This window comes from Cibotium barometz, chromosome 54 (genome assembly GCF_041138505.1).
Source record: "Cibotium barometz isolate CiBa-2024 chromosome 54, ASM4113850v1, whole genome shotgun sequence".
Classification (NCBI taxonomy): Eukaryota; Viridiplantae; Streptophyta; class Polypodiopsida; order Cyatheales; family Cibotiaceae; genus Cibotium; species Cibotium barometz.
This window is the reverse complement of record NC_141099.1, coordinates 6,399,158-6,412,760: the sequence shown is the minus strand read 5'-3', so window position 1 is coordinate 6,412,760 and position 13,603 is coordinate 6,399,158. Positions and strand designations below refer to the sequence as shown.

At 38.0% G+C, this 13,603-nt stretch overlaps 1 protein-coding gene across 1 annotated transcript; it reads left to right on the top strand.

Annotated features, from left to right (window-relative positions):
• The first annotated feature begins 416 nt into the window (after positions 1-416).
• LOC147607812 (caffeoylshikimate esterase-like) lies at positions 417-2,198 on the top strand. The gene has a single exon (XM_086789910.1). It carries the CDS (start codon positions 1,055-1,057, stop codon positions 2,030-2,032), a length of 978 nt encoding a protein of 325 aa, XP_086646036.1. The 5' UTR covers positions 417-1,054; the 3' UTR covers positions 2,033-2,198.
• The last annotated feature ends 11,405 nt before the right edge of the window (positions 2,199-13,603 follow it).

Below are 13,603 nucleotides of genomic sequence, written 5' to 3'. Positions count from 1 at the left end.
TACTTTAAAGACACCCAAATTATTTCTTTTTGCAAGCGGAGTCTGGATGACATCAAGGAAGGTTTCTAATCTAGCCTTCTTTTTTGAAGGGAAAAAAGTGTTTCAAACAAACAAAAAGATTGTGTAGTGAGCAATACTTTGGTGGGTCCTATGTCTCACATACATCCACTAGTTAAAAGTAAACATGATGCGGGGATATAATGCCCTCTTACATTGAATGACTTCCCACCAACCCAAAAAGATAACTTTTGTAATTATCTTTTCATTGTAGCTACATTTTTTGTTATCTTAATTAGTATAATTATGATGGAATGTGTTCATAATGGTTATAATTGGCTACCTTTATAAAAAGATGGGTCTTAATGGCACGCCATAATTGTTTAGCTCAAGTATGGACTCTCTCTCTCATCACCCAAGTGTGGTAGATTGGTTAGCTCATGGAGTTGTTATTCATGTTCGAATCTGACTCCCGTTGGATAGATCATATTTGGTCTCTTGGGATTTCACCTACGACATTAAAAAAGCTTCTTTCATCTCTCTCTCTCCCTCTCACGCATACACATTGTTATAAGATAATATGTCTATTATTGGTTAATACATATTCTAGCAATTGATCTCTCTTTCAATACAAATTCAGAAAGAAAATCTTCAACTATTATCTACATTTATTACTATTTTGATTATATTTAAAAACTCACATTCAAGGTAGGTTATCGGTTGACCATGACGCTCTAACCTGCATGTCTGAAGAGCGATCTTTCCTTTATACCATCTGTTAGGTGCCGGAACAGATCGCCCAACAAACCCCACCAACATCTTGCAGTTCATGTCGGTCCTGTGCTTTTCTGTGTCATTTTCTGGCTTGTTTGCGTTGGTAAGGTTTGGCTGAACAACACATCTGCAGGGAAACCCTGCATGAAACTGCAGTATTCTCTAGAGGCCAGACGCTTGCAACCTCTTTTACTGTTGCTTGTGTATTGGAACCCCTTGGTGGAAGAGAGAGAGAGAGAGAGAGAGAGAGAGACGCGCAAACACACACACACACACAGTGAAGATGGCAGATGCAGAGGTTAACTTCTGGGGCGATATGCCAGAGAGTGACTACTATGCCTCACAGGGTGTTGTCAATACCAAGGATTACTTCACATCACCCTATGGAACTCTCTTTACTCAATCATGGCTACCTGCAAGTGGAGAGATTAAGGGTATTGTCTGTTGCACCCATGGCTATGGCAGTGACTCCAATTGGATGTTTCAGAAAATCCCCATTGCTTTTGCACAATGGGGCTATGCTGCTTATGGAACTGACATTCTTGGCCATGGCCGCTCAGATGGCCTCCATGGCTATGTGGAAGATGTTGAAAAGCTTGCCTCTGCATCCCTCCATTTTTACCAGTCCGTACGTGACCGCCCTGAGTATCGCGGCGTGCCAAAGTTCCTGTTCAGCGAATCCATGGGAGGAGGAGCAACCATGATCATGGTACTCCAAGACCCCACAGGATGGGATGGTGCCATGTTCTCTGCGCCACTGTTCGAAATCCCAGGACCCATGAAACCCTCTCGGATACATCTGATTGGGTATGGATTGCTGGGAGGGCTTGCTGAATCATGGGCTGTCATGCCAGATAGCAACATGGTGAAGAGGGCTGTGAAGGATCCTGCAAAAGGGAAGGTCATCGGCAGCAACCCACGACGGTATCGCGGCCGCCCGAGAGTTGGCACCATGAGGCAGATCAGTAGGATGTGTGATATCATACAGAAGAGATGTGGGGAGGTTGACATACCCATATTGATCCTCCATGGTACATCAGATGATCTTGCTGCACATGAGGGCAGCCAGTTGGTGTATGACAAAGCCAAGACCACTGACAAGACCATCAAGCTCTATGATGGCATGTATCACTCCCTCATTCAAGGCGAGAGCGACGAGAACATTGCGCAGGTGCTGGGGGATCTGCAGGAGTGGGTGGATAAGAGGGCCAAGAAGCAGGCCTGCAACAATGATGATGAAGAAAAGGAAGAGGGTGCTTGAAAGCTTGCTTGGTATTTAAGTTGTCTCATTTATTGCACAATTGCTTCCTTATGGCTTTGTAGGCTGCTGTAATACAGGTTGTATGCTCTCTATCTATGGGTTCTTTCTGATGGTTGTTGGGTTGCTAATTTTAACCATGGATCATTTTGAGTTGAGCCCCAATAAACAATTTTATCTACACTACTGTTTAGTTATCTAGCAAGCCTTAGGATAGACTACCTTAAAATTCATTTAACTAATGTCTTCTTCACTTTTGGATCTTAGATTAACTAAAAATGCATTCAACAAGCCAATGAGGTGATAGCTCAAGTGATGACGGTGTTTGCCTAGAACCAAAAGAGGTCCTGGGCTCAAGACCCCGCTTGGTGCTTCCTCGGCGGTATGGCCTGTGGGTGGATAAATAAGCGCTTACGGGCGGTTGTCTACGGAGGGTGAAATTTGGTAACTATAGCAAGATCTTGGGCCAAAGGCCAGTTGAAAAAAATATGCATTCAACAAAAGTCTTTTGTCACCTTGGGACTTGAGAAAAACTAACATCTACCTTTGCAAATCATAGAAAATGGATATAATTAAGTTTAAAGACAATATTAGATAATTTGGGAAAAATCTCATACTTTGGGAATTACCTTTTCAACATAGTTTTGGCCATATCTTGAGCATAGTAACTCCAAATTTGTCGGACATTATAGATTTAGATCCTACTCTTCAAGATCTTTCCAATGATATGTCATATGATGGAGTTTTGACAAAAGCTTGGATAGGTTCACCATGATCCCATTTTTCAAATGGGAATGGGATTTTTTTCAAATTATCTAATATGGTGTTTTTAGTATTAGTGAATATTTATTGAAGGGCTTTGTATTTATTACTTTTTTGTCATCCCTTGGAAAAGCAATGTCTTAAATTGCATTTTGTAATTTAGCTCATTAGAACTTAAAAATTTTAGGAAGTTCCAATCCATGGTATAGGTCTAGAATTTGAAGGTATGCTTTTGAAGAGCATTTATCCTTTAGAAGAAGGGTAGGAAAAAACCAATTCGTCAAAAAAGAGCCATGATTAAAAAATGAAACAGTTGTATGCCCTTCCAATGTCTTCACAAAGAAATAGAGGTTTAATATGAGCCTTTCAAATGAATTATGGGGTTGTCCTTAAAATTCAAGTGGTAGCATAATCTCTCATTGAATGCTTTCATAACTCACAAGGGAGAGATTCTTCTTTCATGATTGGACAAGTTATAAACCTTCTCTCTTTTGTAAAGTCATCTTTAATTTTCTAGTCGATGAAGTCCAAAGAAAAAGAAAAAGTTAAATAAATTAGTGATCAGTCAAATTCAACATTAAAAATTACACGATGAAGACATTCAAAAGAATCCTCAAAAGATCATTCCTTTATAAATAAATAATGTAAAATTTTTTCAAATTTTGATATGACGTAGCAAGAACATATACAAATATTTGTTTTAAAATGAAGGGTAGCTTATTTTCATATTGCATAGCTTTTAAGATTTTCTTACAAATCCCTCTCTCTCCTCTCTCTCTCTCTCTCTCTCTCTCTCTCACACACACACACACACACACAAGCACACACATATATCTTATAATTGTACAAAAAATTAAAGGCCTTCGTATTAATGAATAATATCTTGTGTATTGTAGGTTTTCTTTTCACTTTGGAATATTGCACACCTCATGTCCTTTTTTGTCAAATAACTCATGTCCTTTTTATCAAACAATATTTTCATACTTTTTCTTGCTCCAGGACCTACTAAAACAAAGAGAAAGCAAGATTAAATGATTGTTTTTGAATAATTGCTTTTGGTTTGGTTCTCAATTTCTATGTCCATGACTGTAGAATTTAGCCACAATTGTGTGTTTTCTATCTCCAACACCATGAGGTCATAGAGCATTTTTTAGTCATCTTTCTATACAAATACAAGTCCAAATATTTTTTTAAACTTTTAACTTTTTATTGGTGTGACTTTGTAAAAGGTAGGTCTAAGTAATAGTTCTCTTTTTTGGCTTAGGGAGCATGGAAAAATTGTTTAGAAAAATCTCTCTCTCTCTCTCTCTCTCTCTCTCTCTCTCTCTCTCTCTCTTCTTCTTCTTCTTCTTCTTCCTCCTCCTCCTTCTCCTCCTCCTCCTTTTCTTCTTGTTATAATTCTACTTCTTCTTCTCCATCTTATTCTCTTCATTTCTACATCTTTACCTTCAATCAAAAAAAGTGTTTAACATAATTTCCACTCAACTTGTTAAGATTTTCCAAAACAAGAACTATTGAAATATTTCCTCAAAAAAAAACAAGAACTATTAAAATGTTTCCTTTAAAAAAACTAGTTATCATGTCCTTCGGAGAAAGTTCTTGTGTAACTATTTAATGTTTTTTTTAAGAAAAGATAGTAAAACCTTGATATACTCTATGAGCACATGGACATTGTAATGGATGAGCCATATAGTTAAAACTGCTTAAATTTATTGTATATTTTTTAGTCTTATTTTGGGTGGATGCATAGTAAGGGTGCTCACCTTTGTTCATGTGTGTGCCCTTGAAATAGGCTAAAACCAAGCTTTTCCACACTTTTAATGTCCAATTACCCTTAATTAAAATGGAATTTTATTACAAGATCTTCTAATAAAACATCACACATGAAGTCAGGCACCTAATAATGTAATCCGATCAAGAATTGGATATCTAAAAGTACACATTTATTCGTGCATCTCATGTTACAGATTCACACTATAGGACAATATGTCCTTAAAATGCTTATAACTTTTGCATCTTAGCTCCAATAACTAGCTAGGCTTTTAAAATAATAAATTCACATAATATAGAGCTAAACTTGATGTATTGGTATTTGTTTTAAGTTTTGTTTCTATTTTTTAAAAAATTTTAAAGAACTTATGAGTACTAAAAAATACACTACTATTTGTGCACATAAGATCGACAAGGTGGGGTAAAACTTTGTAACTGTATGTGGGGTCCACACACTTGCAAAGTTTGGTCACACCATCGGACATCGTTCAAGTGAGATATGGTGCTCCATCTCACATTTTCTATGTTGGTTTCTCCAAGAGGGCCCAAACGCACAAAAATTGGGTTTTCTCAATCCCATCATGCCCGAACAATGCCCGATTAAACTTTTCAAGTATGTGTGGGATACCCCTCCCCACACACTTGCAAATTTTGATCTCACCATCGGGCGAGATATAGTGCTCCTTATTATGGGTTCTACACGAGTTTCTCCAAGAGGACCCAAAACACACAAAAATTGGGCTTTCTCGAACCCGTCATGCCTGAACAAGGTTCGATGATGGCACTTTGCAAAGCATGAGGTAAACATGACCACACACTTGTAAAGTTTGGCATGCCATTCGGACTTCATTGGACTGAGATATGGTGCTCTATCTCACATTTTCTATGTGAGTGTCTCCAAGAGGGCCCAAATACACAAAATTTAGGTTTTCTAGATCCCCTCATGGCCAACATATGGTGGTGTAACTTTGCAAGTATGTGTGTAGTAACCCCCCCCCCACACACTTATAAAGTTTTATCACCATGGAATGTTATTCGGGTGAGATATGGTGCTTTATCTCATGTTTTCTATGCGGGTGAGATATGGTGCTTTATCTCACATTTTCCATGAGGGTTTCTCCAAGAGGGCCCAAACGCACAAAAAATAGGTCTTCTCAATCCGATTATGCCCGAACAACATCCGATGTGGCCAAAGTTTGTAAGTGTGTGTGGGTTACCCCTAGAAACACTTGCAAAGTTTGATCACACCATCGGGCATCATTAGGGCGAGATATGGTTTTCCATCATGGGTTTTCTATGCAGGCCAAAATGCACAAAAAATGGGTTTTCTTGATCTTGTTATGATTAAACGACATCTGATGGTGGCCCAACTTTATAAGTGTGTTTGGGGTGACCTTCCCTACACACAATTTCACACAATTTTTTTTAACCATCAGATGTCATTTGAGTGAGATACGATGCTCCATCTCATGTTTTCTATATGAGTTTCTCTCCAAGAGGGCCCAAACACATAAAAATTGGGTTTTTTGAATCCTGTCATGCCCAAACGATGTCCAATGGTGCTGCAAATTTGCAAGTGTATGTGGGGTACCCCTAGCCACACACTTGCAAAGTTTGGTTCACCATCGCGGATGTCATGTAAGTGAGATATGGTGCTCTACCTCAAATTTTCTATGTGGGTTTTCCCAAACACACAAAAATTGGGTTTTCTTGATCTTGTCATGCCCGAACAATGTTCGATGGTGGCCAAACTTTTCAAGTATGACTCCCCACCAACTTCTTGTATTCCTTCATATCCACCAATGGAGAAGCCTCTTTAATAACAGAAAGCTTCACATCAACCTCCATGGCTGTAACCATTGACTTGTACTCAGTCATACCAAATGCCTTGAGAATTTCTCATACATACTTTTGTTGAGAAATGAAGATTCTATCTAACTCTTACGAGACCTCTATTCCCAAATAGAAATGCATAAGGCCAAGGTCTGTCATATCAAACTGTAAACGTAACATCTCCAACCAAATCTTCTCTTCATGGTTTCCCATCAAAATGAGGTTATCCACATATAGGACAATGATCATGTACCTGCCCTGCTCATATACCTTCCCTGCTCATAGAAAATATATAAATTTGCATGTGATGGGAATTTAGAAATACCAATACTTACAAAGAGAGCTTCTATATATTGGTACCATGCCTCAGGGGGCTGTTTGAACTCTTACAATGCCTTCCGAAGTCTAAACACTTTGTTTTCTGAATCGAGTATCTCAAACCTATATGATTGCACCACATAAACCTCTTCCTTGAGATGGCCATTCAGAAATGCTGACTTCATATCCATTTGCAATACCAGCCACTTCCCATTAGAGAAGGCAAGTACTGTATAAATAGTGGTCAATCTAGCCATGGGGAAGGCAAGAATTGTACAAATAGTGGTCAATCTACAATCTAGCTTTGGGGGTGATTGTCTCTTAAAAGTTAAATCCTTTGACCTATGCAAAACCCTTTGCTACAAACCTTACCTTGAACTTATGCAATGTACCATCAGACTTGTGCTTGTATTTGGCCAAGTATAAGTACAAGTACGAGCCTTACCTTGTACTTATCCAATGTACCATCAGACTTGTGCTTGTATTTGGCCAAGTATAAGTACAAGTACGAGCCTTACCTTGTACTTATCCAATGTACCATTAGACTCGTACTTGTACATCAAACTTGTACTTGGACTTCTAAACCCACTTGGTACTAATAACCTTCTATTTTGCAGGATGATCCACAAGATCCCAAGTGTGGTTTCTCAAAATTGAGTCAAGCTCTGACTCCATGACCTCCCTCCAGTTTGGATCTGTTAATGCTTCCTCCAAGCTAGCTAACTCCTGTACTTTCATTATAACCAAGGCCATATTGATAATGTGAGCGGAGGCCCTCTTTTGCTTCTCTATTCTCTTATATCTGTGAATAGCTATGTTGGATCTTCTGTGATGGTCGAAAAATCTTTCTCTTCCAAGAACTGCTTCACCCATTTAGGATATGGCCCCTTATAAGGTGTTGTAGGCTTCTCTTGTTCATCATCTGATGAATTCACCTCTTGTTGAGTTGGTAGTATCATTGGTAGTTGTGTTTGTTGGGTTACTTCTTTGTGTTGAAGGATAATGTGGATGGAGCCCTATCCTCCACTTGATGAGGCTGTTCGTCAAACACCACATCATAGCTCTGACAACTATCTTCTTTGCCTCAGGGTTGTATAGTCAATAACCCTTTGATTCCATATTTTACCCCAAGAAAATACACTTTCTACTCTTAGAATCACACTTGGTCTCTTGGATGAGTGTGGAACATGCACAAAACAGTCATCGTGTGTATCATCGTCATCCAAGGCATCACATAGAGGCACCTAGTCTACGTCCTTTCTCACGGTGTATGTTGTTTGTATTGTTTTTTTGCATCTTAATCTTGCATCTATGCAAACCTCTTAAGAGGTTTGCATTAAGAGTTTTGCATCTGTGCAAACCTCTTAATGCTATATGTGTCGCTACAAAATTCATCTTGAGAGATAGGTCATTGAAAACCCCCCACCATTAAGCCATGGATATAAAGGTAGGTAAGGCATTGTCACATCGTGGAGGACTTGCAAAACTCTTAAACATGTAGGATTAACTGCTCTGCTCTACATGAAGGGTGACTCTCGTGGGTTCCACTGATAATTATTTTCATTACCAAAGTTCTAGACAAAGTACCCAAGCTTCAAGTGATACCAATTTTTGGTCCTTTGTAATAATGTTCGCCCAAGGCAGACACTAGCCACTTAATTGTAGTTGATAAGGTGGACGACTTTAATGGGTTTCTTTGACACATTTTTAACAAATCCGAAGTCATTATGAGTGATCAAAATCAATAAATCTATTCATTTGGGTCGCTTTATAATTTTGGCCCGCTTGATATTAGTTTTTTAGCACTTTACATAAATCTATTAATTTTTTTTGCTTTAATGTGCTCATAACAATGTAATCAAGGGATGATTGAGCTGTGTAAAACCGACATCAAAGTGATGTATATTAGTTATCCTAGGACACATATATGAGCAGTTAAGACCAAGTGCCCGAACACTTAGTAAGTTGTATAAAAGGTAACTTCTTTAATGAGAATGGGTACTTCCCTTGTATGAGATCAAGAGCACTAGCTTCTTTACTCTACCTTATCTCTTGAGTATGTATGTGGTCAGAGAGAGTGTAAGAGTGTGAGAGCTTATGCAGGTACCCCATAGCTTCTTGATGTGAGGGATTTGTCCATAAAGAGCTACTACAACACTACAGGTGACAATGGTGGATGAAGCAGCATAAGCTAGCTAACTACTTCAAAAAGCAGTTGGAGATCCTCCCTTCGGAAGCTCTAAATGGGTATCCATTCTCAACAAATGGATGGAGAGACTCCCTTGGAAATCTCTAAACGGGTAGCCACTCTTAACCCCACAATAAACAAGTACTATCATTAGTTTTGGTGAATAGGCTTCATTGTGGGTATAATGGTTTAGCTTGTCCTTAGTCCTTTGAGTTTGGCTTAACATTGATGCCACTTTATGGGGGAGGCAAGGTGGTCTCCTTAGCCCATGTGGTAGCATCTATGGTATTCTCCTTATTTCTTTCTACTCTTTTTGTGTGGAGACTTGGTGAGGTGAGGCAGGAGAAAAGAAAGGATAAGATTTGGTTCTACCCAAGGATTTGGGTAGTGTTTTTATTTGATTTTTTCTTAGATTTATTGTTTTCGAGTGGTTTTTATAGGGATTTAGTGGATTGTATGGTTGATTTTTGGTTTACTATGTGATTTTTCATGGATTTGTGGAGTCGGCATGGTTCTTGAAGCTCTCTATAAGTATACTATAAAAAGTGCCCAATGTAGGCCCACACACTGTGTCATTAATCATTTCTCCTAGTAGTAAGAAGAGTCATGTTGTGTCATTAGTCGCTTCTCCTATAGTAAAAAGCGTTTTGTTGGCTATTTCCTTGCTTCCTTTAAGATTATCCTTTCGTATTCTGTAAACAACTTGGTAGAACAAATAATTTCACCAAATTTATTTGTGTTACATACTCATGCAACTGAACCAAGAATCATTTAACTTGCTCAACATCTAGTAGATCCATCTCAACATCTAGTAGATCCAAATTTATTGGTGTTACATACTCACGCAACTGAACCAAGAATCATTTAACTTGCTCAACATCTAGTAGATCCAAATATCCATTAACTCCAGTATAAATAGTAGCTACTTATTTGTCCATTCAATAATGGGGCTAACTGAGACTATTTAAGCAACTCACGCCCTTACTAGCTCATTTTGAGTACCTTATCAAGATCAGAGGTAAACTGTGTGAAAGCCTCTAATTTTGCAAATTGGGCCAATTCTAATTTTGATTTACCAACCACTTGTTTCATAGCTTCTTTGATTTGAATTGCACCATTAAATAGATCTACTGATAAAAATATTTATCCATCAATAACATTGGTGGAAATGTAGGCTGAGACATCTTCTCAACATTGGTGGGAATGTAGGCTGACATCCATAATAGAAATAACATTGGTGGGAATGTAGGCTAAGACATCCATAATAGAAATAACATTGGTGGGAATGTAGGCTGAGACATCTCCTCAACAATGGGTAGAGCTATCATACTACCTTCATCTAATTGGAGACTATTAGCCGCTCTTTCTAAAAGATGAGAATGTGAATGAAAAACATCTCTCGGATATGCTTCTTACCCAGGTTGTCTTCTAAAGTAACAAACATTTATTGATAAACATGGGCTTGTTTAGAAGGATCATCATAAATTATTAAGGTATGTTGTTTGTGATAAATGAAGTATTCAACTAGAGCTATTGTTGTATAGGGAGTGAGATATTGCATAGTGGCTCGACAATTTGCGATCTCCACTGATACAACAATGGTGTATTCCAAAATGCCATGATCCTAAAAAGTCTTTACTACCTAAGCCACAGAGGAAGCTTTTTGACCAATAGCTACTTAGACACATATAACATTTTAACCTTTCTGATTCAAAATAGTATCTATAACTACTACTATTTTACTAGTTTGTCTATCCCTAATTATCAATTGACATTGACCACAACCTATGGAGACCATAAAGTTATAAAGGTTCGTACATAGAACATCTTGAAATAATCCCTTGAGTGGGAGATTCAATTGATCTAAACTCGAAAGCTGGGATTCGACCCTTACTATCAATAGGTTGAGCCAAAGCATTTACAACACGACGCAAAAAGTAGTCACTGAGTGGTATTCGGGCAATCTTTCTCATTGCTCTTATGGAACCTCCCTCTTGTATGGTTAAACCATCACCCATCGGTACAACCCCAACATTATTAGATTCTAGATTTGGATCAATGCCATCCTACCATCCTCAGATCGTACCAATTCACCAGCTGTTTCTTTGTTAGGGCCATGGATGCAAGCGATTCCATCTCCAACTTAATGTACAATGCTAATATTAACAACCTTTACTTCTAGACCATATCCCTCAATTTGTTTATGAATGATACTGCTAATCTCATCAAGTCAAATGTTTATTACAATTTTTATCAAAGTATTTTATTGACATAAGGAAAAGGAAAAATGAAACCTATTCCATAATGAAATAAAGGCTAATCAATTGCATTTTCCATGGCCATGAGTAGGCCAATGTGATAATCAATCATGAACAAATGCAATTCATTATCCGAATGACTATTCAAACCTGCCAAAGCCCTCTCCGATGTGAGAGACTTCTTGTGGACGAACCTGTTCAATTGCTCGTTTGTTTCTCCAAATAAATTGTACTATCTTCTAATCAAACCTGTTCAATTATTTGTTTCTCAAAACAAATTGTATAATTTTTACTATCTTCTAATCTATTTGAATCTTCATCAGCAGAGCTACATTAACAAGATCCTGATGTTCCTTGTCCATCTACGTAAGTTGATTTATGCTAATCTCACATGCTTTAACTTTTGATTGTTGTTTGCAAGCACGTCTAAGCCCCCTTAATTTTCTCAGTAGCTTCCTTATAATGTTCCTTCACATCCCAAATAGTGTTTAAAACAAAACAGTTATGCTTCCTTACTAAATAATTTGACTTTGTAAAGCAAAGTATAGGAGTAACAAGAATTACATTTTTCATACCAACAACTATTTTAGAAAAATATATGTACTTTTATAAAAATAAACCTTTTTTATTTGATTTAGTCAAAAAAATAGAATCACACTTTTACCACTAAACGATACCTGCCACGATATAATTGTATTACATGAGCAGGTTCTCTGTCTAATGGTGGGATGCCCCAGAGATCCCTAATATACTAGGGGAGCTTCCCCCCTAAAAATCTACGTAACTTACTGTCTACTAGCAGGGAGTTGTTTCACCCGTTGGAATGAAGTTACGGATTACCCTTCTGAGCTACCAATAAATAAAAAAATATTTATTCTGTCTCGCGGGGATCAATCTATACCTAAGAAATTGATTAAGGAGTCAATTCCCTTTATTCTATCTCCTTCTTCTCTTTTAAGGAGGGGGGAGGGGATTAATGAGAAAAAAAATGTATATTCAATCCAAGGTTCATTTAGGATTTAACTCCATAGCGTAGAAGTAGAAAATTTATCAAACAAACCATTTTTTAACCTTCATTCAAGGTATAGACTTCCACCCAGACTTTGTGTTAAAGTCCAATGGAAGCTTTTACTTAAAGAGATGGCCAAGAAGTCTAATGCATCATATTGCTAATCTGTTGTACACTCCATATATGTTAGAGAGATGCATTACACATGGAGAAATGCTAAATTGTATGGGTGATGGGTGAGTGAGATACACCTCGCTTAAGAGGGGGTGTTGAACTATGTAAGCTTGGTTTATGTGTGTGTGGGAAAGCACACTAAAAGTGTGCTAGATATTGTTGGGTGTGAGTTGTGGTCATTCATGTGGAAAAGAGAGTGCCACATATAAAGTTGGATGGGTCAATGGCTATCTATATTAGAAGCCTTTCATTTCTATGGTTCATATCATATGCAATAAAGTTGTGTTGAGTGTGCTACTCTCTCTCTCTCTCTCTCTCTCTCTCTCTCTCTCTCTCTCTCTCTCTCTCTCTCTCTCTCTCTCTCTCTCTCTCTCTCTCTCTCTCTCATGGATTTATTGGTGTTGTTTAACCCACCTTAGTTTATGCTTACTCTTTCTTGCACAACACGATGATCAATCCCATATAGGATTTTCAACATGGTATCAGAGCTACGATGGGCTCTTGATCATGGTGCTAATTATGTACATTAGATTGTGTGGTATTTTGATTAAGCATGTTTATGTTTTTAGTTATTTTTATTAATAAAACATTTATGCACACTCATTACATCATTATCATTGCATTAGAGAGAGTATGGAGATGCCTTTTTTTGTTACAAATGGAGATTTTGCAACATAGAATGTTGCCATGGAATATTGAAGCTGCCAAGAGAAGTCTTATGGAGATTTTGAATCAAGGAGGGTACAAATGGAGTCATCATCCAAAGAAGCTGCCAGCAAGAAGATTAAGCAATGAAGGTTGGTTTTGTGAAGTATTTTGCCTCAAAGTTTTTGGTTTGAGCATGAGAGAATGCTCAATGTAAAGAAGGGTTGCTAATTTATGGGATGAGAGGATCCCATGGTTCTTTGCATTTGGCAAGGAATGTAAAAGAACCATCTTGAGCACACCAAAAGAAAGGGGTAGTGCTGCAAATTTGCTCATGGAAGATGAGAAAACTAGTGTGGAAGCAACAATATGGGAAATGTGGATAGCAGCAGTAGGTGCAGTGTGTCGAGCAAGCGGACTTCCATGCTGCGCAGCAAAGGAGGCGGCCAACTCAATCTCATGAGGTATGGCAAGCATGGTGAAGAGAAGCTTAAATTACTTCTTGTAGAGGTGTAAGCTTTTAAAAGGCTATGGTGATGGTGAAATGGAGGTGCAAGGTAGCATGAAGAAGACGATGACCTGTCCACAAAATAGGTCCCAAACCTGTAATTTGGAAA